The sequence below is a fragment of the Stegostoma tigrinum genome, chromosome 11 (assembly GCF_030684315.1).
Source record: "Stegostoma tigrinum isolate sSteTig4 chromosome 11, sSteTig4.hap1, whole genome shotgun sequence".
NCBI lineage: Eukaryota > Metazoa > Chordata > Chondrichthyes > Orectolobiformes > Stegostomatidae > Stegostoma > Stegostoma tigrinum.
In genome coordinates, this window is record NC_081364.1 from 25,244,327 (window position 1) to 25,271,525 (window position 27,199).

The following is a 27,199-nucleotide window of genomic DNA, read 5'->3' on the forward strand; positions in this document are numbered from 1 at the left end:
CCGAGAGATCCGCTTCCGGGTTCCTCACCAGGCAGCTGAAGCATTGTGTGCACGATCGTAGTTGCTGATAACTTTTTACAATGGTATGTATCAAGTTGATAGTTATAAACGGTGGTAGAAAGAGGTGAGTAGACGGGACATGTTTTCGCCCCGCCGTGCATCGTCCTCTACGCCTTGTTGGAAGATATGCGCGAATGTCTTTAGGCTTGTTCTGGAGAGTATCGATCCGGCGATTGCTGACCTCCTAACAGTTGTATTTGCCAATTTTCAGTTTCTAACTTCACTGCGGAATGTTTGTGCACAGGCTTATAGCTTAAACTGATCAAAGTACCCAGTGTTTAATTGTCAATTTCGTTCGAATGGCCAGTACAGTAATGCGGTCCTATTATTATTGTAGCGTTTATTGTACTAAGATAACTATGCTCATGGATTAAGGTTAGTTTAACATGCCATGCATTAGAGATGATATATTGCTGTTTAAAACTAAATTGCATGTCTAAGCACAAATTGCATATTTTATATGATCAGATGGGTTACAGTGTAGAAATGGGTCCGCCATGCAATTGGAACGTTTAAGAAGCTTGAAACCATCCAGGACAAAGTAGCCCGCTTGATTGGCACTACATCCACTCCCTCCAGCGCCGACGCTCAGTAACAGCAGTGTGTGCTATCTACAACATGCCCTGCTGAAATTCTCCAAAGGTCCTCAGGCAGCACTTCCAAACACATGACCACTTCCACCTAGAAGGACAAGGGCAGCAACTTTTTTGGGAACACCATCACTTTCAAGTTTCCCTCCTAAGCCACTCATCATCCTGACTTGGAAGTAGATTGCCATTCCTTCACTGTTGCTGGGTCAAAAATGCTGGAATTCCTTCCCTAACAGCAGGTGAACTGCAGCAGTTCAAGTAGGCAGCTCACCACCACCTTCTTGAGGGCAACTAGGGATGGGCAATAAATGTTGGCCAGCTGGCGATATCCACGTTCCACAAATGAATTAAAAACAAATCAATGCTAAACCCATTTCCTTGGCTTTTGCAAGTTTTTATTGCATAGTAAAATGAGCCTTGAAGTATTTTTTCTCCGTACTCCTGCTAACACATAGCCGTAACCTGTGATGCTGTGAATGATTATGGCAATACTAACTCTAAGATGTGTTAATTTAGTTCAGACAGACCCTTTTTGGTTTGAGTTCTATCTGATGTTCACTTGATGAATTTGTGAGTGCAATATTAATGTTGTCAAAACTCCCATTTTCTTGTTGGAAACATGGATTAAATACTTTCCTTGAGAACTATGATTTCAGTGCATGCTTTTAATAAACATACTATTTTCCTGCTATATGCATTTGCTAAGTGATTGAAATGGCATAATAAAGTTGTCTCGTCATGTTGAGTAGAGTTTGGGTACTCATTTGTAAATTGAATGATGTAATGTAAAATTCACTTTCCCTTCCACAGGCTCGAAATGCTGAGAAGGCAATGTAAGTACATTTCATTTTAGTCATTTAAAATTCAATCCAACTTTCAGCTAAGTTCTACAGGTTTTGTGAATTTTTGGATTCCATGTAGTTTGTTTTTTTTGACCTGTTTGAATTTTGGTGTCCATTTTAGCTGTTTGGGTTTGAAAGGGACAGCCTAAGGAGCTTTAGTAGATCCTATAGGTGATAACACACTGTTTCATTGGTGAATGTTTGGCTTGTCCTGTATGCTGTCAAGCTTTTTAAGTGTTCTTGGAGTTGCACCCATCAAGGTAAGTGGAGAGTATTCCAACCCAATCATGACTGGTCCTTGAACAAGCATTGAAGAGAAATGAGCTGAGTTTCTGCTGCAGAATTCCCAGCTATTGTTGCCTAAGTATTTATGTGGTGGATATTGTTCAGCTTCTGGCCCATGGTAACCCCCAGGTTGTTCATGGTGGGATATTCAGTAATGTTATTTCTTTTGAATGTCATGGAGTGATGGTTAGATTCTCTCTTGTTTGATGCGTTCATTGTTTGATCCTTGCACGGAATGAATGTTAGTAGTCACCTATCAGCTCAAGCCTAGGTGATCTCTAGGCCTTGCTGCATGTGTACACAGACTGCTTCAGTATCTGAAGATTCATGCGAAACATAGAAATAAGAGTAAGCCATTCAGTCCCTCAAGTCTGTTCCACTATTCATTGAGATCATAGCAATTTTGTGGCTTAACTCCATTTTACTATCTTCTGCCCATGTTCCTTAACATCTTTGCTTATCAAAAAATTATCTATCTACAATTTTAAATTAACAATTGATCCTGCCTCCACTGCCATTTGTGGAAGAAAGTTCCAAACATCAACCACCCTTTGTGTATAGAAATGTTTCCTAAAATTTCTCCTGAACAGTCTGGCTCTACTTCTCAGACTATGCCCCTTAGTTCTAGAATCCCAACCAGTGGAAGTAGTTTGTCTTTATTTACCTTGTCTTTTCCTGTAATCTCTTGAAGCCTTCAATCAGGTCTGACGGAATCAGATCTAATTTGTATGATCTCTCCTCGCAACTTAACTCTGGAAGTCCATGTATCATTTTCTAAACCTACGTTGTACTCCCTCCAAGGCCACTATATCGTTCCTAAGGTGTAGTGCCCATATCTGCTCTCAGTGCTCCAAGTGGGGTCTAACCAGGGTTTTGTATACTGCATTATAACTTCTGCATCTTTGTACTCCAATCCTGTAGATATAAAGACCGGCATTCCATTAGCTTTCTTGATTATTTTCTTCATCTGTTTGTGACATTTTGAAGACCTATGCATCTGGACCCCCAAATCTCTTTGGACATCAAATGTATTTAACTTTGTATCATGTAGAAGGTATCCTGATCCATCTTTTTTGGTCCAAAATGGGGATCTTCACACTTGTTCACATTGAACTCAGTATGCACAGCTCGCCAATTCGCTTAGTCTATCAGTACATCTTTGTAATTTTATGCTGCCTCCCACACATTATACAATGCAACCTAACTCGGCAAATTTGGAATTATTTTTCATTCATACATGGGATGTAGGGGTCTCTGGCAACTCCGCACTTATTGCCTGTCCCTAGTTGCAAGTGAGAAGGTGCTGGTGAGCTGCCGTCAGTAGGTTCACCCACAGTGTCCTCAGGGAGGAAATTTCAGGATTTTTGAGTCGGTGATAGGGGAGGGATGATATATTTCCAAGTCAGAAGGTGAGTCACTTGGAAGGAAATTTGCAGGGAGTGGTGTTCAGAGGTATTTCCTGACTTTGTCCTTCTTGGTGAATAGATGTAGGTTTGAAAGGTGCTGTCGAAGGAGCTTTGGTGAATTTCTGCAGTATGTCTTTGCAGGTGGAGCAAACTGCTGTGAGTGAGTGCCAATGATGGAGGGTGAGGCTGCTTGAGGAAATGCTGCCCCTCAAACGGGCTACTTGTTTCTTAATGGCATCTGACCTTAAAATGGAAGGAAGGTCATTAATGTAGTTCAAGATGTTTGGGCTGAGGACATAAGGGCTTCTTGTGGTCCTGTGGTAATATCCCTGCCTTTGAATGAAGAGGCCTGGATTCAATCTCGCTTATTCCACAGGTGTGTAATAATTCCTCTGAATAGGAAGGGGCTATACATAGCAGTAGAATATTTGATTGCAGATCATGAGGTTCCTCAGTTCAAGCCTGGGCGCATCCTTAACAGAGCCTTTTGTAGCAAAATGGTAGTATCCCTACCTCTGGACCATGGAGCCCTAGTTCAAGGCTCACCTGCTCCAGGTATGTGTAATAACATCTCTGAACAGATTGTTAGAAAGTATCTGTAATAAATGAGTAACTTAGTAGCAGTTTCTAAGCTATTAAATGCAACCCAATTGAGAACTCTTACATAATTATCCTGAGGAACTTCTGCAGAGATGTCCTGGAGCTGAGATGACCAACCTCCAACAAATATGACCATTTTCCTGTGTGCCTTCAAATAACGAGAGTTTGCCCCTTGATATCCATTAAGTTTTGCTAGGACTCTTTGATGCCACATTCAGTGGAATGTGGCTTTGATGTCAAGAGCTGTCACTCTCACCTTATCTCAGGAATTCAGCTCTTTTGACCATATTTGAAACAAGGCTCAACAAGTTCAGGAACTGAATGACCCTCGCAGAACCCAAACTGGGTATCAGTGAGAAGGTTATTGCTAAGCACGTTGTGCTTTATAGCATTGTAGATAACACCTTCCGTCACTTCACTGATGATTGAGTAGACTGTTGGGATGTTTATGAGATTTGCCCTGCTTTTTGTGTACAAGACATACTTGGGCAATTTTTCACAATATTGGGTAGATGCCAATGTTGTAACTGTACTGGAACAGCTTGGCCAGTGGAGTGGCAAGATCTGGAGTACAAATCAGTAGTATTATTGCCAGAATGTTGTCAGGGCCTGTAGCCCTTGATACCACATGGAGTGAATTGAATTGGCTAAAGATTGGAATCTGTGATGCTGGGGACCACTGGAGGAGATCGAGATAGATCTTCCACTTGGCATTTCTGGCCAAAGATTGCTGCAAATGTTTAAGCTTTCTGTTTTGCACTGAGAATGTGACTTTCAAACATGACTTGCTATGACATTATCCAAGTTGTTAATAAGTAATGTGAATAATCAAGATCTTTGTGGGACAGCACTAGTCAAATGCTTCCAATTTGAGTACCTACCCGTCATGCCCTCTACTGTAGTTAACAATCTGTCATGTGGGTCTTTATCAAATGCTGTCTCCATGCGCATATGTACAACATCCATAGATATTCTGCTGTCCTCTACTTTAGTCACCTCTTCAACAACTAATATGACGTTTGTCATGCATGACCTACCGTGCCAGCTTTACCTGATTAACTGAAAACTTTTAAGGTGTTCAGTTACCCCATCCTTGAGTTTTAACATCATTTCCTGCTTTTGTTTCATTTATTTTCTTGTATCAATAAGTTTACTTATTACATTTCTGGATTATCTTGTGTGTCTTTTGTATTGCAGTGCAACGTTCTCATGAATGTTTGAAAGTTGAATTAATAATTCATGATAATGGTTTGTTTCAGGACTGCTCTGGCAAGGTTTCGCCAAGCCCAGCTGGAAGATGGAAAAGTTAAGGTTGGTAAATTGTGCAATAGTTTTCAAGCAAGATGCAGTAAAGAGGACCACTTTGTATAACAAAATAATTAATATAAAACCCAGTATAGATGCTGTTCAACTATTTAAGTTTCTCCTTGATATTTACAATATTGGGAAAATGCTTAATTATTATCAACCCATGACCAGTCAAATTATATCAGTAATGAGTAGTGCCTGGCCAACAGATCACATTCTAGCAAAATAAATTTAGTGTGGCATTCTTATTCCATCATCTTTTTTGGTAGCAGTTGAATAATCAGATTCTTACCTCTTCACCATTTTGCTTGCTATACAACCAACTTTTTAAAGTTGGCATTATTTGCTGTGGAGTTAGTATTGATTACTGTCTCTGTATTCAGTAGGAGAGGAGGCCATTCCTTGCATCAGAGTGTAATGATTTACATAAAGCAGAGAAATGGAGAAGACAGGTGAGTGAAATATTCTAGTTAAATCTAACATTTCATAACCAAGGGATCGGTTAAAGTGTGTTTGCTTTAATGCAAGGAGTATCAGGAATAAAAGTGATGAACTTAGAGCATGGATCAGTACCTGGTGCTATGATGTTGTGGCCATAACAGAGACATGGGTTTCTCATGGGCAGGAATGGTTGCTGGATGTTCCAGGGTTTAGAACATTTAAAAAGAATAGAGAGGGAGGAAAAAGAGGAGGAGGTGTAGCACTACTAATCAGAGAGGGTATCACAGCTACAGAAGCTTCCATTGTCGAGGAAGATCTGCCTACTGAGTCAGTATGGGTGGAAATTAGGAACAGCAAGGGAGCAGTCACCTCGTTAGGGGTTTACTACAGGCCCCCCAATAGCAGCAGGGAGATTGAAGAAAGCATAGGTCGACAGATTTTGGAAAAGTGTGGACGCAGTAGGGTTGTTGTAATGGGTGACTTTAACTTTCCTAATATTGATTGGAACCTCCTTCGAGCAGAAGATTTGAATGGAGCTGTTTTTGTAAGATGTGTTCAGGAGGGTTTCCTAACGCAGTACGTTGACAGGCCGACGAGGGGAGAGGCCGTTCTAGACTTGGTGCTCAGAAACGAGCCGGAGCAGGTATCAGATCTTGTGGTGGGAGAGCATTTTGGTGATATTGACCATAACTGCTTCACATTCTACATAGCTATGGAGAAGGAGAGGATGAGGCAAAATGGGAGGATATTTAATTGGGGAAGAGGAAACTATGACGCGATTAGACATGAGTTAGGAAGCATGGACTGGGAGCAATTGTTCCATGGTAAGGGAACTATAGACATGTGGAGACTGTTTAAGGAACAGTTGTTGCGAGTGATGAGTAAATATGTCCCTCTGAGACAGGCAAGAAGGGGTAAGATAAAGGAACCTTGGATGACGAGAGCGGTGGAGCTTCTTGTGAAAAGGAAGAAGGTAGCTTACATAAGGTGGAGGAAGCTAGGGTCAAGTTCAGCTAGAGAGGATTACACGTAGGCAAGGAAGGAGCTCAAAAATGGTCTGAGGAGAGCCAGGAGGGGGCACGAGAAAGGCTTGGCAGAACGAATTAGAGAAAACACAAAGGCGTTTTACACTTATGTGAGGAATAAGAGAATGGTCAAAGAAAGAGTAGGGCCGATCAGGGATAGCATAGGGAACTTGTGCGTGGAGTCGGAGGAGGTAGGGGAAGCCCTAAATGAGTTTTTTGCATCTGTCTTTACGAAAGAAACGAACTTTGTAGTGAATGAAACCTTTGAAGAGCAGGTGTGCATGCTGGAATGGATAGAGATAGAGGAAGCTGATGTGCTGAAAATTTTGTCAAACATTAAGATTGACAAGTCGCCAGGCCCGGACCAGATTTGTCCTCGGCTGCTTTGGGAAACGAGAAATGCAATTGCTTCGCCACTTGCGAAGATCTTTGCATCCTCGCTCTCCAATGGAGTCGTACCTGAGGACTGGAGAGAGGCAAATGTAATTCCTCTCTTCAAGAAAGGAAATAGGGAAATCCCCGGCAATTACAGACCAGTAAGTCTCACGTCTGTCGTCTGCAAGGTGTTAGAAAGGATTCTGAGGGATAAGATTTATGACCATCTGGAAGAGCATGGCTTGATCAAATACAGTCAACACGGCTTTGTGAGGGGAAGGTCATGCCTCACAAACCTTATCGAGTATTTTTGAGGATGTGACTAAAAAAGTTGATGAGGGTCGAGCTGTGGATGTGGTGTATATGGACTTCAGCAAGGCATTTGATAAGGTTCCCCATGGAAGGCTCATTCAGAAGGTCAGGAGGAATGGGATACAGGGGAACTTAGCTGTCTGGATACAGAATTGGCTGGCCAACAGCGAGTGGTAGTAGAAGGAAAATATTCTGCCTGGAAGTCAGTGGTGAGTGGTGTTCCACAGGGCTCTGTCCTTGGGCCTCTACTGTTTGTAATTTTTATTAATGACTTGGATGAGGGGATTGAAGGATGGGTCAGCAAGTTTGCAGACGACACAAAGGTCGGAGGTGTCGTTGACAGTATAGAGGGCTGTTGTAGGCTGCAGCGGGACATTGACAGGATGCAGAGATGGGCTGAGAGGTGGCAGATGGAGTTCAACCTGGATAAATGCGAGGTGATGCATTTTGGAAGGTCGAATTTGAAAGCTGAGTACAGGATTAAGGATAGGATTCTTGGCAGTGTGGAGGAACAGAGGGATCTTGGTGTGCAGATACATAGATCCCTTAAAATGGCCACCCAAGTGGACAGGGTTGTTAAGAAAGCATATGGTGTTTCGGCTTTCATTAACAGGGGGATTGAGTTTAAGAGTCGTGAGATCTTGTTGCAGCTCTATAAAACTTTGGTTAGACCGCACTTGGAATACTGCGTCCAGTTCTGGTCGCCCTATTATAGGAAAGATGTGGATGCTTTGGAGAGGGTTCAGAGGAGGTTTACCAGGATGCTGCCTGGACTGGAGGGCTTATCTTATGAAGAGAGGTTGACTGAGCTCGGTCTCTTTTCATTGGAGAAAAGGAGGAGGAGAGGGGACCTAATTGAGGTATACAAGATAATGAGAGGCATAGATAGAGTTGATAACCAGAGACTATTTCCCAGGGCAGAAATGGCTAGCACGAGGGGTCATAGTTTTAAGCTGGTTGGAGGAAGGTATAGAAGGGATGTCAGAGGCGGGTTCTTTACACAGAGAGTTGTGAGAGCATGGAATGCGTTGCCAGCAGCAGTTGTGGAAGCAAGGTGATTGGGGCCATTTAAGAGACTGCTAGACATGCATATGGTCACAGAAATTTGAGGGTGCATACATGAGGATCAATGGTTGGCACAACATTGTGGGCTGAAGGGCCTGTTCTGTGCTGTACTGTTCTATGTTCTATAATTCCGTTGAGCTCTATTAGTTTCTGGAATGGATTTAGCAAAATAATATATTTGTTTAATTATTAAATACTTTATATCCAGCCTTGTTATCCATGCTCGGAAGTTTGTTATAATCAAGTTTCAGATTGTTTGAAATTTTAGGGAATTTGGGTAGATTCCTGTTCTGTTTTTAATAATTAAAAGAAAAAGCAAAAAAAAACTGCAGATGCTGTAAGTCAGAAACAAAAGCAGAAATTGCTGGTAAAGCTCAGCAGGTCTGGTGACATCTGTGAAGAGAAATCAGAGTTAACATTTCATGTTCAGTGGGCCTTCCTCAGAACTGATGGTAGCTAGAAAAGTGTTGGTTTTTATGCAGAAGATAGGGTGAGGGGAGAGGGTAGGGAATAAACGATAGCAAGAGGTAGAGCTTATAGATTGAGAGCAGCTGGACCTACAAAGGAGTTAATAACGATCAGGCCAGGAGGGCGAATTGCCGTTAATGGAGACTGTCAGTGCCAAATAATGGGTTGTGTTAAATAGCAAACTGTGATCACAAGGCCTGGTATTCGGGGGAGGGCCCTAGGACCACAGGAGAGTTCAAGGCCTAAAGACATTGAACTCAATATTGAGCCCAGCGGGCTGCAGTTTCCCAAGTGGAAAATGAGGTGTTATTCTTCCAGCTTGCGTTGAGCTTTGCTGGACTGTACATTCTTGCATTCTTCTTCGTGTAAAGACTCCGTCCCATTTCCCCCAGTTCCTCCATCTCTGTCACGTATGTTCCAGTATGCCAACTTCGACAAGGGAGCCGCTGAAACGTGCACCTTCTTCCTCCACTGATGATTCCCTAGCACTGTTGTTGACAGGACCCTCGACCAGGTCTGACGCATCTTCTGCACGTTGGCATTCATCCCCTCTCTTCCCTTCCTCAACAGCAATACCGTTCCACTTGGCCTTAACTACCATCCCATCAGCATCCACATCCAGAAAATAATGAGGCGCCAATTCCGCCACCTTCAGTGAGAGGCCAGTACCACATACATATATGCGTCCTGTCACTTGTCTGCCTTCACAAGGACAGTTGTTGGGGATACTCTGGTTCACTGTTCCTTCACTGCCAACACCCCTCCCACAGGCCCACAGCATCATCTCCTGCAATCGCCTACATTCTGTTTGCAAAAAATGGCTCTTCATTTCCAGTTGCCTGGAACTTCAACACACTGCCCTGTTCCCTGGCCAGTATCTCTGTCTCAGGCTTGCTGCAGTGCTCCAGTGAAGCTCAGCATGAGTTGGAAGAACAACAGCACCTCATTTTCTGCTTGAGGACCCTGCAGCCTTCTGGAATCAGTATCGAGTTCAATAACTTTAGGGCTCGAACTCTAAGTCCTAGACCCCACCCCTACACGTCAGTCCTTGTGATCACATAGTTTGCTATTACACACAGCTGATTGTTGGCCATTAACAGTCTCCATTAACAGCTATTCACCCTCCTAGACAAATCGTTTTTCACTCCTTTGTCTGTCACCTGTTCTTCTGTCTCTGTTTGGGCTCTATCCCTATCAATTGTCCCCCAATCCAATCTTGTACATTTTCATAGCTAGCATCAGTTCTGAGGGAGGGTCACCAGATCCAAAATGTTAACTTTGATTAAACAGCAAAAGAACTGCGGATGCTGTAAATCGGGAACAAAAACAGAAGTTGCTGGAAAAGCTCAGTAGGTCTGGCAGTAACTGTGAAGAAACCGGATCCAAAATGTTAACTCTGATTCTTTTCTTCACAGATGTTGCCAGACATACTGCGCTATTCCTGCTTCTGTAAAGTAAAAGATAACACTGAAGAAGTGCCACAGCCACATTCAATAGCATAAACGGTTGTAGAAATATCTAATACCAGACTGTCCTTCTTGTACAGCATGAAGAATTCCTTAGTCTGTTGGGCAGCATTTTAAAATCTTGTGGCTGAGTTTCTACCCATTGAAAATAATATTCAGAATTTTCTACCCATTCCATTATATTGCGCTTATTAAAGTGTTGGGAATCGGCTGCCATTCATACTGAATCGACGACAATTCTGTCGTCTCTAACCTGATATTATCTTAATAACCATTTTGTATAAATCTCTGTTCATTTAGTGACTTATTTCATATTCAACAGGAAAACGTCACATGCAACAAGGGGGAACATTAATTATATTGCATGACACATGTTTTAAATGTACTTTTTGGTAATTATGTTACTTTGCAACATGTAGTTTTCACAATGCTATTTATATGTAGTCATTTTGGTAGTATAGAACTTGAATATTTATATATAAACCTTTATTGGTTCTCTCAAAGTTCTGAGAATATTTCCTTCTTTAAGTGGATGCTGAAAAGTGAATTCTAAAGTTCCGCACAATTGAGGTGTAGGGATAATAAAACTATTTAGATTATTGAGTACAAGATGAACACCCTATAAATACTGCTTTGGGGCCGAACATTGAGTCTTATTGTCAATATATGCAATTATTATCATTTCAGATGAAGAATAAGCTAATTCTACTATGTAAATGTGGAAGGATAGGTGAAAAGCCTGATTATTAAAACAAAACAGAATTTTAGGTTTTATTAATAGCAACATATAGCATGAGTGGAGAGGCTATGCTGAACTTGTGTTAGACGCTAATTCGACCTCAGGTGAAATATTATTTGCAATTCTGGACATCAGACTTTTTAGAAGGATGTGAATGTATTAGAAAGAGTGCAGAAGTTTACAGGAATGGTTCCAAGTATGAGGAACTTCTGCTATAGAGAGAGGTTGCAGAAATTGCGGCAGTTTTCTTTGCAGAGGCGAAAGCTAGGAGGAGATTTGATTGAGGATTTGTTTTTGAAATCATGAGAAGCCTGGACAGAGTAGATAGGGTGGCAGTGTTCCTGTGAATGGTGAACATCAATCTAAAGTGTTTAGCAAAAGAAATAAATGTGAGAAGAAATTTTTGCTCCCCACACTGAGTGGTTCAGTGGTGTGGAGGCAGATTTATTTGAGGCATTTGAAAGAGCATAACATGTTTAAAGAATGTACAGGGCTCTGGGAAAGTTCAGGAGTATGACACTAAATCACAACGTTTGTTTGGAGAGCTGGTGTAGATGTGATAGGCTAGTGGACCTTAACAATTCTGTAATTCTATTATGAATGTTCAAATGTTTTGTATTATTTTACACGTCTTTCCTAAAGCACAATTATTCTTTGTTTAATGGCACCAATGAACATTTTGTGAATTGACAAATAATTGTGTGATCCCATTCACAATGTATTCTATTTCTTCATAAACAGATAGCATTACACAAATTAAGAAAGAGGACACAACTATGTAATTCAGCCCATTCAAGCCTATCCTGTCACTCTGAGTCCTATATTTTAAATTTATCTACTTCTTCTTTAATTACATTGTGACCCAGCCTCCACAACCTTCTGGAGTACAGATTTGTAGATATTTTCTGCCCTTGAGAGAAGAAATTCTTTTACGTCTTAGTTTTAAATGATGTCCCCTTTTATTGTATTACTATGTCCCTAATCTGAAATTCTGCCAACAGTGGAAGCATCTTTTCAACATCTACTCTACCATAGCCCCTCAGAATCTTGTATGGTTCATTAAGATCAATATTCCTTCTTCTAGATTTAAATGCATAAAGCACTAAACTGTTAGCTGTTCTTGATAAGTCACCTGTTTCATTCCAGGAATCTAGAGTTATGAATCTCTTTTTGAATGGCCTCCAAAGCTGGTATATTCTTTCAAAAAATGGGGACCAAACTGTACACAGTACTCCAGATACTGGACAGCTTGGAGATTCATAACAAGATTTTCCTATGTTTAGACTCCAAATCCTTAGTAATAAGGGCCAAAATTCTATTTGCCTTAAGGACTTGGGGCACTTGTATTCTAACCTTTTTACGTTTTGCGTACAAGAACACCCAGATCTCCCTGTGCTGCAACTCTTTTTTTTTAAAAAAAGGTTTCTCTCCATTTAAATAATAATCTGCCTTTTGATTCTTCTACCAAATTGAATGACATTACACTTTCCTTCATCTGCTAAGTTTTTGCCGATTCTTTCAATCCAATTATACCCCCGTGCAGAAATCACTGAAGTAAAATTGTGGATGTCAGCATTAATTAGGTATTTTTATTGGAATTTCACACTGAAATGGTAATAAATGTCTTTCAGGGAAATAACCGTGAAGATGTTTAATTTTTTTCTTCCTAATTTTTTTCAAATATTTATATTAAATAATAGTTGTAAGTATAATATAATCTTTAATTCATACGTGAAAGCAAAAAATAGCTATTAAAACATAGCCTTGCAGCATGGGGGGGAGGTAAAAGCATTAATTCTAATGTAGTCTAATGCAAGACAACTTTATTTCAATATTATAAATAACCTTACTGTTAAATAAATTTGAATTAATGTTATTGCGGAAAATGTTTCATGTTTTGATTAAATTACTTCTAAATGATAATGTTTTTCTCATATTAACTGCCAAAGAAAAATTGCTGGAGAAGCACAGCTGGTCCGGCAGCATCTGTGGGTCCAGTGACCCTTCCTCAGAACTTTGTTTTCTCTCTACAAATGCTACCAGATCGGCTCAGCTTTTCCTGCAGTTTCTGTTTTTGTTTCTTATTTACAGCATCTGCAGTTCTTTTAGTTTTTATTTCTCACTTAAGTATTTGTTATAACTTGCTGAATTTCAAGTAACGCTGCAAGTGATCAATAAAATCGCTTACACATTGTTTTGCCTGTGCCATTTCTAATATTAGCTTTAGGACTTAGCTTAAAGATAGATGCTTGAAACTTTATAAATGTTTAAGTTTGAAGGCATCCCTTCTATGTGATTGTGCTATTGTTGCCTTATTATTGTTTCTAGAAATAAAAACTTGTAAATATATTTTTAGGGGATACTCATTATGTAAGTTTTCATAATTTTTGTGGCTTATGTCTATTTCATAATTAAACATTTATGTTATTTTGTAGATAATAAGTGAAATTTCCAAGAAGGTAGCCCAGATACAAAATGGTAAGTTTCTGCAATTCTTTCAAATTTGTGTTCAGTTTTATAGTATGCATTTGTGTAATGTATACGCTTTTTTTCAAACTTAAAGCTGGTTTGGGAGAATTTCGGATTCGTGATCTGAACGATGAAATCAATAAGTTATTACGAGAGAAGGGCCACTGGGAAGTCAGAATAAAGGAATTAGGAGGTCCAGACTATGGAGTAAGTACCTTAGAAAACTCTAATAACCATTCATGTCATCTGAACAATGGCAGCTGTGGCTGTTAGAAGTTATGCATTTTCATACTTGAATCGAAACCTTGAAACAAAGGATTTAATAGCGTCTATTTAGAGGTTAGTGTCCTATGGCAGAAATATGTAAATTGGTTGTTTGGGGAACCTTTGTTACACTATTTAAATAATTGGTCTTCTGATTTATTGCTGAAACAGCCATTTTCCTGTGTTTTAAATCTTCAAATGCCAGGGAACATGAAAATACCCTTTCATCCTTTGGTCCCTTTAGTTGCAAGAAATGTATTGTTTCCTTGCTCGCTGTACCTTTAAGCTGCCTGCTGCATAGCTTGTATTTCTCACTCTGCTGATAGTCCAGATTACCTATCTGTCTCCAGTACTTGTATTTGCCATGTTTCTTCTTGTCACACATCACTACTATCTTTTGTAATTTAACCTGCTTTTCTAATAAACATGTTCAGAGATGTTATTATGCACCTCTGGAGCAGGTGGAACTTGAACCCAGGCCTCTCAGTCCAGGGACAGAGGGCCCCCGTGTATCACTTCTGTTTCCCCATCCCATATCAAGCACTTGTCCCTTTTTTTCTACTACCTATTGCCAATGACTTCACCATCAAGTGTGCTTTTCTGAGCAATATCCTGCATGTTTCATGTTGTTGACATTTATTGGGATCTAAATTCTAACACTTCATTTTCCTTCAACGTGATATATTGTACATTATCGGACTGAGCAGCATATTTTTCAACTATCAATTGCTGAATAGGTGTAATATTGGAATTTGTATTTTAATTTTCTTATCAATTTAACACAGAGATTCTTTGTGTTGTAATTTTCTGGGATTCCATAAATTAAACACAATCTCCAGCGTAGAAGGTGAATGGCCCCCTCAAATGTTTGCTATTGTCATTTTAAAACTGTTCACAGTGAAGAGTTTAAGACAGTGGGTGTTGCCCTTCTGTGAAACAACTAAAATCAAGGATTTCAACGTTGCTATAGGTACATGTGATTCGGACTTGCATTCTTCTGACCCTGGAGCTGTGTATTCATTGTTCATTGTGCAGTGATATTACACTTTCCTGTTGGCTCTAATGCAACATAGTAAGATTATATGCTGGATAATGCTTTTTATAACATGGAGATTTTTTTCAACACTTAGAAAATTGGACCAAAAATGTTGGATCATGAGGGAAAAGAAGTTCCAGGCAATAGAGGATACAAGTATTTTGGAGCAGCCAAAGATTTGCCAGGAGTACGAGAACTGTTTGAAAAAGAACGTACGTTTTAAAAGAATCTTCATCCTTTTACACCAATTTCTTTCCACCTTTAATTCTAAAAACATCAGTCTATAAGAAAGTGTGCTGGGCATTAGTTGAGGTATGGAGGAACCCAAACAATGCAAGACTTCTCTTCCAGAATTGTAGTTGCATTGCTTAAGAAGCAAGCTAAAGTTATTCAACATATAGTATCAAACAAAAATTGTCTCATTTCAAAGTATGCTGACTTCCAATTTTCTTTTATCTGATATTCCTGACATCACCTAGTGGGTAGGAGCCCTGCTGTCAGTCTTCCAATCAGTGCAAAATATCACTGATTTTGCAAACAGATTATAGTGCTGCCTGCTTATGTTCAGATGGCGTGCCCCAAATTATCGATGCACATTAACGTTTTAGATGTTGGGTAATATTAGCTATACATAGTATTTTAATAATATTGGTAAAGGGTGTTAACAAGAATTTTTTAAAAATCAATCAAAATTAAATATATACTTGTAGGCAGTGTAGTATTGTATATATTTGTTGTTCGTCTTCTAAGAAATTACAACATACCTTTTAATCATATATGTTTGATTGCAGCACCTGCCCCACCACGAAAAACCCGCGCTGAGCTCATGAAAGACATTGATGCAGATTATTATGGTTACAGAGATGAAGATGATGGTGTCCTTCTACCTCTGGAACAAGAGCTTGAGAAGCAAGGTAAACCTAAAGAGCCAACTGATTACAGTTTGGCAGATGTAACTAAGATAAGAATTCTGTACTTATAGTGCATTTGCTTATATCCTTTAAAATGACGAATACAGGTTATTGGCATATTGGACAAGTGTCTGATCTGTATTGGAATAACATGATTTGACACAGATTACATCCAATTCCAAACAGCAATCGGCTGTAAAATTTGAGAATTTATGAAAATAAACACATTTTGTTGAAGCTTTTCATCTTGCACTCCACAGGACAATTTGCAAGATTACCGATTACCAATTCCAGGCAAAAGTCAACATTTATACTGCATGAAAGGCAAGTGCTGATTGGTTAGCAAACGGACAGTGATAGAGGCATTGCCGAGGAGACTGCCTTCATTTAGGTTGATTTACAGTTAAATGCCTGGCTCTGCTTAAATTTTAAACCAGGAAGGTTGATTGTGGTTCCTGAGAAGTGAACCCGTGAATGGCCATTACCTGTTTTGTTGGGTTGAAACAGGTGCAAGCCTGACTGATAGCACAATTTCTTGTGCATTCAGGATCAACCAACAAAAGGTGTCTAACTGCAGAATTGCATCGCATGTTAGACCCAGTTGTGAATATTGCTAGTACATGCTGGTTGGGTATGGTCAGTGCCTTGCTTGTTGTGAACCGTGAAAGCAACATGCTATTTTTGGGACATATAACTGACCTACATACTTGGTATCACACTGGCTGTGAAATTCAAATGACATATTACCAATTTGCGTAATAAATGATCTTGGTTTGACGGTAGCATTCTGATAGTGACCAACACCTCTTGCACTGAACAGCATGGAAAAACCAGCTTTACCTATTGCTCAAACCTCTGATAAATATGCCCAGGTGAAAGACCTTCATGTGGTCCTAAAGGACTTTTGATAGAATTTGGGACATAAATGCACACAATTATTATATTACATTTGTTATATTAAGACTTAAAAGTTACAATTGAATTATGTATGTTTGTTGCATGTGGGCGAGTGCCATTACATTCCAAAGAGGACCTTCAGCTTCTGCTAGTTGCTGTAGGTTTATAACCACTTTCAGCAGTCTGTACATTTGACCATCAGTCCATATTTGAAAAATACTTGATGAGTTCACTAACGTCAGATGTGCACTAAGTGAGTTTGACAGGATTGATAAAGGAACCTTCAAGCTTTTCATTCTACAGATTTTTTATACATAGGGCCAGCATGCCTGCTCATCCATAATTACTTTAGAGGTTAAAGCATTATCTAACCCGAGAACTTCCTAAAGAATATTTTAAAATATGTTCTTGGCAGAACTTAACAGCCATTGGATAGCCTTTAGTAAGAAAACAGTTATGTGATAAAATACACATTTATACCTAAAGCATTTATGCAAGTAATTACACATCATAATATTAGGTACAATAATTCTAAATCATATGTGTGAAATGTCTAGAACGTTTTATTTGATTGCTCAGTGATTGTTTGGATTTTTGCTGTCAGTGATGAAATAGTAGTGCTTGTCACTAAATTCAAAGATAGCTGCCTGCAAAGGTCTAATGATTTGTGTGGCAAAGATTTCATTTTTCCTGTCAGGAGTGAGATTCGGACACTTTGTAAGGGAAACCCTGACATCCTTCAAGAACAGTATCATCAAAAATGATGAGGAACCAATGACACCGAAGGGTTCTCACTGTCTTAGAATCAAAGAATCCCTAGAGTGTGGAATCAGGCCATTCAGCCCATCAAGTCCACATCGACCCTCTGAAGAGCATCCGACTAGATCCGGCCCCTACCCTATCCCTGTAACCCTGCATTCTTCATGGCTAATTTACCTCACCTACACATCCCTGGACACAATGAAATAAAATGCATTGATTACACTTCACTGTAGTAATTTTACAGATGAAAATAAATGCAATATAGACTTAGAATTGAGGAAGAATCTGAATAACCAAACGTCCCAGAAAACTTTGAGATATTTTATTTATTGTGGCAATTTTTTTTTGAAGTGATTGAGGGCTGGCGAGGTTGTTCAATAAATATTATTTATTATGCCACTTAGAAAACCCATTTGCAGATTGTCCAAAAAGATGACTTTTTCACAGACTCTTAGATTGGATTGCAAAAATGTTATAAATTTATGCAATTTCTTAAGATTTTCATCTCCAACCTGTAGAAGAGATGAAAGTCAGTGACAGCAACTTTTGAGTTCTACAGTTTTATAGACTTGCTGCCCAATAATTGCAATAATTTAATAGACAAAAGAATGAGGTTCTGTCCTAATTTTTTGTTTTTAATCCAATGCTGCTGGCCTCTCCCTTAGCAGTCTGAGTGTTTTACATTCAGGCATATCATCATGTTGTCCAATAATGGTATTACAAATAATGACAATTTGCAGAGTAATATTAAGCCTCCTCTCTGGTGCCGATGTTTTGTGCTATTCTCCAGCCTTTCAGAAAGTAAATTAAATATTCAATACAATAGAGCCTGATATGACTTGTTAATCTGATTTAATAACGAAGTTAAACAACATATTCCACTCCTCCCAGAGTTTTTTGTTATAAAATCTGACTGACAGCATGTCTATTTTATTCCCTCTGTTCTGTTATCAGCCTGAAATGGGACTGTAATGTTGACTTACTGTTTAGTCACAAATTTACCACCGGTCAACTGAGCCTTGGCTTTCAAGAATTCTATTACTGCACATGTGTGGGCACCCATACAACATACTCTTCCAAGTAGGGTTGCTGGAGAGTGATTGAAACTGGGACTACATTATATAATTTGAGCTCCATGAAAGGAGCATTGAGATCAGTTGTAGCAGTTGAACCATTTCGAGATTGAATTGCATGGTTCTGTTCTTACTGTATTAATAAGCTGAGTTTTATCAAGCGTGCTTTTCCAGTTTTGTTCTGTAGCTTTTAAAAATATTAAAATAAAAGCAGATGTTATGGATGCTAAAAATCTGAGATTAAAAAAGAAACTGCTGGAAGACTTCTGCAGGTCTGGCAGCATCTGTGGAAAGAAAATTGAAATTAACAGTTTGAATCAAATATCACTCCTCTTCAGAATATTCTGTTTTACTTTTCCCATTAAGTGCAAATTGAGTGAGTGCTAAGAAATAAAACTGAGAGCCTTATGATGTGTCCTGTATTGATGAATGAGACAGCTAGCAGAAGCACGAAAATCAAAGGTGTCCCTGAGCTCTAAGTTAAGGAGTTGAAAGGCTGAAATGGATCCTGAGTAAATTGGAGATTAGCCATAATAATATCGGGAGGCTGGTAATTTGCCGATGCCAAGTATGGTTGACGAAGGTTGAGGAGGATGTACTGTGGAACAGTTCAACAACATGTTGATGAAGGAACTCTAAGATGGAGTCCTGGAAATGCAGGCAGTCAATTGCATCTGCAAGATACCCACAGTGACTATCAAATCAGGAACTGTTGCCACCTAATTTCAAACTTTCAGCTCTTTACTTTAGAGTTCACTTACATTTTCCCATGGTTTGAATGACATGGGCAGTAGTGAAAATTGTGGGGAAATATAGTGAAACTGAAAAGATCTGCTTCTCAACGTTTAAGAAAAAACAGGTCTGTTTTCTTCCCCTCAAAATGTAAATGGTGAAATCAGGATCTTGCTGATGTGATGACTCTTTACTTTCCATGTATTTGCATGTTATTAATACCCCAAACTTCTTTATATGCAGTTTGTAATTCTCATTTCTCCCAAGAAATTAGGTGGCAACAGTTCCTGATTTGATAGTCACTGTGGGTACCTTGCAGATGCAACTGTCTGCCTGCCTTTCCAGGACTCCATCTTAGAGTTCCTTCACCAACATGTCGTTGAATTGTCCCACAGTACGTCCTCCTCAACCTTTGTCTACTATAGTTGGCATCGGCAAATTACCAGCCTCCCCGATGTTATTATGGCTAATCTCCACTTTACTCAGGATCCATTTCACCTTTTCAACTCTTTAATTTAGAGCTCAGGGACACCTTTGATTTTTGTGCTTCTGGTAGCCGTCTCATTCATCAATACAGGACGCATCATGTGGCTCTTAGTTTCATTTCTTAGCACTCAATAAATTTGCAATTACTTGAAGGCTCCCAGACTTTCTGGATTGCATAGCTTTTTAATCAGAAGATTGTAACAGTTAGTAGTGAAGGTGGAGAGAGCTGTTGGCTTGCTGCATGCAACAATAAAGTTGTAGTGAATGAACATTGGTGAGGTTTGTGTGCAATGGTAGAGTTATAGTAAGTGTGAGGTCTCAGAGATTGTTATTGTACTTAGCCTTGTGAAACACAGGTCATTGACCTTTTTGATACACTGTTCTGCATTCCGTTTGATCTTGCAGGTAGCACTGACCCAGGCTATCCAGGCCTGCTATAGTTGGTTCTTGGCATCCTCTTGTGACCTGCATGGTTTTAAAAAAAATGGCTGCCTTGACCACCCCATCTACCAGGATCTCCAAATCCACATCTGAAAAGTGAGGTGCCAGCTTCCCCTTCTGAGACATTTTGGTTTCCTAAGATGTCAATGTGTGAGGTAATTCCTGGTTTGCAGCATCTGAAGTGTGTCCATCTGGGCTTTAAATATACTGGTGGCCTGTATGCTTGTATCCAGACAGTGGCTGGAAACTCGCCTCTCCTGCCACAAGAATGTACGAGAAGGATGCCAATGAGGCCAGTTGCACAATCAATGATGTAAAGAGTGAAAATTAGTCTCTGTGACAGGATCCCTGCTGTTGAATGACCCAAAAATAATTTTGCCTAAAAATAGGAAAATCCAACCATTTAGTCTTAAATCTTTAACCTTGGTCCGTATGTACTACTATTCCTTATTTACCCTGCTTTAATAGCCAAGTTTTTATTCATTTTGATGGTATTCAGATCCAGAAGACATTGTTATTTTAACTAATTGTGCTATTGTGTCTTGCGTTCAAGAATATAGTTTAGTATGTTAAATAATTTATTATTGTAGTTTGCAGAAGGTTTCTTTAATCTTTTTTGCATGCTCTGGTTTTAAGTGTAACTTTTATAGATCATGTGGTTCTCCTTCAGTCACAAATCAATGCTTTAATCAGTTAAATTCCAAATGCATGCAATTTTGGCAACATGCTTACTGTTTCTGAATTAGCCTTATTTATTCAGACCCTGCATACCTTCAAAACTTCAATGTAGGTGTGGCTAAAAAAGGAGCAATAGTGGTATCCCTTTTAAGGTAAAGTTATTGCATTAATTTGTTCTTTGAAGACTGGTCATGCATTGTCAGTTTAGAACAATAGTGGTAATTCTTTTGGGGTAGTAACTCTAATCACTGTCTTGCTTAAGACCCACACAAAAATGTACTGTCCTGCAGAGCAGAGGGCGTGTAAATCTGCATGCACAGCTAGCTGCTGAGTTTGACTGAGATGCTCTGGGAAGTGGATAATGATCATGAGAATGTGATTAAGGTAATGACACGTGAATGAATTTCCTAATAAGTACGTGTATGAGCATGGGAAAGGTTTTATTTTTCTAACAATGCTTCCAGTATTTATGATATCACAGTAATGATCGCAACCAACTCCAATAACTTCTGAGGCTGCATTCCCATTATCTGTCACATGGAAGGTTGCCATTCTCAGCTAATCTGAAATTAGTTCCTGCCATATTGATTTTGTTTTAAAGCTGAACACTCAATCTTGTCATCTACTAGCTTTCTGTAAGGTGCCTGTAAAGGTTGAGGCAAAGGTGAAGACGTATTATCACTAGACTATTAATCCAGAAAAGGCTCTTGGGAACAGGGTTTGAAACCTGCCAAAGCAGATGGTGGAATTTTAATTCAATATACACCTGGAATTGTGTGCCTAATTATAACTAAATCTATGGTCAATTGTTGGAAAAACCTATCTGGTTTTCTAATGTCCTTTAGGAAAGGAAACTCCCAATTTTGCCGGGTCTGGCCTACACGTGTCTCCAGTCCATAGCAATGTGGTTGACTCTTAACTGTCCTCTGTGTGATTAGGAATGGCCAATAAATGCTCAAATCCTGTGAATGAATTCAAAAATGAAATTTGTAGACTTCTGCTGAAAGACATACAATTGCAATATGTGAACTGTTTAGATTTTAATGAAGTACATGTGACTTCTTCTCATCAGTGGTATCTCATTTCTTATTACATTATATTGATGTAATATGCAACATTAATAAACTAAATTGGTTTAGCTGATGCAGTAAAAAAACTGTGCATGTGATTATCAGTGTAACTTCATTAATTGTGATAATTTTGGGCATCACAGATTTGCGAAGGATAGTGTACATTTTTAAAATATCCAATAAAGCACAGAAGTAATATACACCACTGTGCTTGCAGGGAAAAAAAGTGCTAAATTTTTTGCATGTTACTATGTCAAAATTGGGGATAAATCCTTTAGTCCCTTGAGCCTGTTATACACCCAGTCTATTTATCTCTGATTTGTATTGAATAATTGATCTAGTATTAACTTGAGTTTGCACAACTTCTGCAACCCTTTTGTGAGCAGAAGTGCTTCCTGATTTCACTGTTCTAATTTCTCCTGATTCTAGTCTTCTAACCAAGTCTTCTTTCTCTTTGCCCCATCAGTTCCTCTAATTGTTTTGAAAATATCATTTCCTTCTCTTGCTCTGAAATCCCAACCCCTTAAATCTACAATTTTTGCATTCTGCAAGGCAATTCATTCATAGCCATCTGTGTGTCAGCAGGTATTGATTGTCTTCGGCAATCGGCATCATAGATGAATAAGCTTGAAGCTGAAATCTGAAGTCATAGATCAGTAGTATGTTTTGTGTTGTGATGGTCTGTTTGCTAAATATGCTGGCTTTGAATTCCACAGTTCCCAGATTCTGAGAGCTGGACGTCTTCATTATGATCAGCTATATCTGTTATGGCTTCCAGTCATGTGATTGAATAACTATCAGTAATAGACATTTGGCCTAGTGATCTGGATCTTAAGGTGAACAAGAGCATTTGTGCTTTGACCAAGGGCAAACTAACTGGCAACAAATAGTTACACTTGAATTGACTATTCAACTTTTCTTTCTCTCTCCCTCTACACCACCACCACCACCTCCCCACCCCCCCTTAGTTATCATGGAAGCTGTGCAAAAATGGAAGGCTGATAAAGAGGCCAGACTTGAAAGTGGAGGTGACAAAGAAGAAGAGGAGGAAGAAGTAAACATTTATGCAGTGAAAGATGATGAGGTAAATGTGGTACCTGAATTTGAATTGGAATAGTCACAGAAAAGATCATAGATCATAGAATCCCTATCGTGTGGAAGCAATCCATTAGCCCATTGAGTCCACACCAACACTCCGAAGAGCATATATGTAATGATATCTGATGTCTATAAGAACCTAAGAATTGGTGGAAGCGACATTCATATCACTCCAAAGGCCCTGTTCCATCATAAAGTAAGATTATGACTGACCTCTTTTCTGCATAGGACTATTTTGGAAAACACTGGCATCATTAAGACAATGTGTAAAATTGCCTAGTTATGTCCTGTCCGCAAAAATCAGGGAAAATCCTATCCTATCAAATATAGCCTCGTCTGTCTCCTTTTGATTACTTTTGGCAGCCCTATGAAGGGTAACCTAAACTGTAACAAATCTATTCAGCAATGCTCAGTTTGGGTACTGCAAGGGCTGAATCCAGAGGTGAACTCAAAATGACTGCGTTTGATATCAAGTAACATGTGACTGAGTGTGACATCAAGGAACCATGGCAAAATTGAAGCCAATGCAATTCATATATGCAGTCATCCCCAATACAAAGAAAGATAAAAGGATGGCTGTGATTAGTAGAAGACAATTGTTTGTCTCAGTACATTGCTGCAGGAGTTGCCCAGGATAGCGTCATAAATCTATTCATTTTCAGACCTTATGTTGGATGGAAAAGTCATTTGAGGTTGCGATGTTCACAGCTTGTACAAATGTTCAATAAGATTCGGGACTCCAGGTACTGAAGTAGTCCATATCTGAATGCAGCATGACTTAGAAAACATTCAGAGATTGGGCTGACAAGCGACTTAAGTCTCAAGTGCAGGTAATGGCCATCTCCAATAAGAAAGAACCTAACCATCTGCACTTGACATTCAATATATTATTGTTACAGAATCCCCCATAACAGAATCTGCTGTAAAGCATTTTTACAATGATGCAGAAACATAATTTTTGTGTGAAGATGTGTCTTCACAAAAGAATATTCTGGCAGTTTTTGCAGTTTGATATTCCGATGTCTGTAAGACTTGATCTGTTTTTTAAGATTACATAGATGGTGTGGTCTGTACACAAAACCTTCTTCAATGCAGTTCTGTGTTTTGTATATTTATGCCATTATTTTCCCATTAATGTATGATAGTTAAGCCTTTCTTTTGCTTTTTCTACTGAGGAAAAAATGATGTTGGTAACTAGAGAAAGAAAAAGAATGTTAATGTTTCTTTCAGCAGCTAATACTTTAAGTTGTGACATCTGAACGTTTGACCTTTGTTCTAAAAGTTACATTATTAAATGCATATGATAATCCGTATAACCCAAAACATGATTCTGGTTCTAATAAATTTATTTTATTTTATTAGTCTGATGATGAAGGTGGGGAACAGATGGAAGGAGAAGAAAACCAGCAAAAATTTATAGCTCATGTTCCTGTACCATCACAGAAAGAGGTAAGAAAACATTGAAGAAATTCTAAATACAATAACACTGCAGTGCAGATTGTGTGTGAGAACGTAATTGCCTATGATTTTTAACTTCAGGCTGCTAATTGTGATTATAGCTGTGGGTTGAAGGAATGATGTTCTAAAAATGACCATCAAATGTTGCCCATAGTACATTCTTAAGAAATTGAGTCACGAGTACTTCCAAATGTGACTTATTTCAACTCTTTTTACAGTTTTGGATCATTATGCTGTACAGCATATAATTCTATTTAGTACTTAACATAATTATCTATTTGGACTACTTTTCTGAATGTAAGAACTTAACTATCTTTAATTTCTGCCATTACAGATTGAGGAGGCTCTTGTACGACAGAAGAAAATGGAGCTCTTACAGAAATATGCTAGTGAAACTTTAATGGCTCAAAGTGAGGATGCAAAGAGGCTTCTTGGACTGTAACATACAATTTTTGATAGCCGACACAACGGGGCTTGTTTTAAATGAAACCAACAGTATAAGGATTGTAGATGTTGTGCGCCAAATAAGACATGGAGATCATCAACGTTGTTGCACAGTGACCAGAAATGCCCAATTTTGTCATTGGTGGTGGTTCTGGGTGGAGACCAGACAGTGCTTTATGTAAATAACAAACTTTTTTTAAAGTTAATATGAATTGAATTTATTTTTTATTTCTCATTTAATAAAATTATCTTTTTTAGATAATGGTTTATTCATCTGTCAGTTTGGTGTGGAGCTGGATGAACACAGAAGATCAGTCAACATCAGAGGAGCAGGAAAATCAATACTTTGAAATTACACCCTTCAGCAGGCCTGACCTGATGTATTCCTCCAGCTCCACACTGTGCTGACTCTGTCTCCAGCATATGCAGCTCTTACAATCTCCTAGGGTTATGCATCTGGATGTTTTCTAATGTTAGCACAATAGCAACTGTATTACTTCTTAGAGCAATACAACCTTTTAGGAGGTTTTTGGGTATGCGGCTGTCATCCATCCAATGAACTGCTGTTGGGTCACTGTGATATTGGTAGTAAAAACCAAAAGAACTGCGGATGCTGTAAATCAGGAACAAAAACAAAGTTGCTGGAAAAGCTCAGTAGGTCTGGCAGAATCTGTGGGGAGAAAGCAGAGTTAATGTTTCGGGTCCGGTGACCCTTCCTCAGAACTCATTATATTGATATTGGTGGTGTTGTCCAGCCACGAAATGACAGATATATCTGAACTAGCAAAGATGGAAACTGTCCATCTGCTTGATCCTGCCTAGATCCTTACCCAGATATCACTAGAGGAGTGCACTAAGGACACAGGCTTGGTGCATTCAGTTTGTCAATCTTGGGTTGTTATAGTTATGTATTGTTACTCAGCTTGGACATAACATCCACAGCTTTTTTTGATGAGTTGATTACAGCATTAAGTGAGACTTGGCTCATTATTATAGAGTCTCGATATGTGAAGCTATCAACAACCTCCTGGAACGTAACATCTGTCTTCCATGCGGATAGTCAAACCAAACTCTTCACAGGCACAAAAGATTATGTCCATTTGCCATGGAAGGTGTTCTTCAATATGGAATGCCAGTGTGATGGTATGACTATTGTGTGACCTTAAGGACAGCTTTGTCTTGCATCTTAAGCAGGCTGCACTGATCAGTTCGGTGTCAGTTCTGGGACATAAGTACTTAATCTGTGGATAAACTGAAGATGTACGACTGCAATACAATGAAGACGTTTAAATTTGGAGTACCATAGCATTACCCTGCTTGACCCTGTCAAAGATCCAAGTGTTCAGGTATTGCCCTGACATACCTGACAATATTCCATCAAGTTGTTATGAAAAGAGATCACATTAAGTAGTTTCAGTGGGTAACTAGTTTTCTCTAACAACTTAAATAGAATGCCTGTGTTCACATGCCTGAATGCATTCGTGAAATTAATGAAGGTAATATATAGTGGTTTCCTTTGTTCATTGCACCTGCTGAACTGAGAAGATCTTATTAATTATAGATCTTCTGGTTCTGAAACCACACTGGGCTTTGTTTTAGATGCATTCAGTCAGAATATGCAATCTGACGAGGATAAGATGGACAAATACTATTTTCCAAATCACTCACTAAGGCAATCTCTCAATAGTTCTTCCAAAAGAATGAGATGACGTGATAAAAAATAAATTCAATTCATATTTGAAATAAAACAGAAAATGTCAGCAAAGCTCAGCAGGTCTTGCAGCATTTGGCGGGAGAGAACCAGAGTTAATGCTTTGAGTACAATGTAAGTTTTCTTGATGTCAGCAATTGCTTAACGTAAATTAATCAGTACATGTGGCAAATGTCTGTCCTTATCAATAATTTTGCATGTATTTAAAAATAGCCCCTTGGCAGTTCAGTAACAAAATTATCTCACTTCTAAAAATATGTTCAATTGGTAATTGTAAAATATCATGGATGATACTTCTGGGACAGTGTGTATCCTAGCTGATAAAGCAGATGCATATATACATGAAGCTACAAGGGAAAAAAATCTGATCTAACATTAGCGTGATTTGTAATTGATTAAAACTAATTTCATAAATCCATATAAATTGCTCCACGAGACATAATTAGGAATGTGCTTCTTATTTAATATACAAAGCACCTTCTGTTAGGTTTCATTTGCTCAACTAAATATCATTACTAAACATTAAGTGAGCACATTGAATCATTCAGTAAATCCCAAAAAAATTTCTTTCAGCATTTTTTTTAAACTACTATGAATACAATCAAAAGACTTGAGAAGATAACTTGTTTGGTGAGGAAGCATTGGATTTTACTGCAGACTTTGGGCCTGAATGTCAAAACCAACTGT

The 27,199-nt window shown here is 38.9% G+C and overlaps 1 protein-coding gene across 1 annotated transcript; it reads left to right on the top strand.

Annotated features, from left to right (window-relative positions):
• isy1 (ISY1 splicing factor homolog) lies at positions 1-26,944 on the top strand. The gene is made up of 11 exons (XM_048547865.2): positions 1-83; positions 1,461-1,483; positions 5,043-5,094; positions 5,478-5,543; positions 13,418-13,460; positions 13,546-13,658; positions 14,846-14,963; positions 15,543-15,665; positions 22,770-22,885; positions 24,262-24,348; positions 24,692-26,944. Exons 1-11 carry the CDS (start codon positions 81-83, stop codon positions 24,797-24,799), a joined length of 852 nt encoding a protein of 283 aa, XP_048403822.1. The 5' UTR covers positions 1-80; the 3' UTR covers positions 24,800-26,944.
• Positions 26,945-27,199: the final 255 nt, after the last annotated feature.

Bases quoted from the DNA above. Each gene is read 5' to 3' on its own strand.
- isy1 (XM_048547865.2), top strand. The intron at 5,544-13,417 runs GTGAGTGAAATA...GTTATTTTGTAG, and splicing joins CAGAGAAATGGAGAAGACAG to ATAATAAGTGAAATTTCCAA. The intron at 22,886-24,261 runs GTAAATGTGGTA...TTATTTTATTAG, and splicing joins ATGCAGTGAAAGATGATGAG to TCTGATGATGAAGGTGGGGA.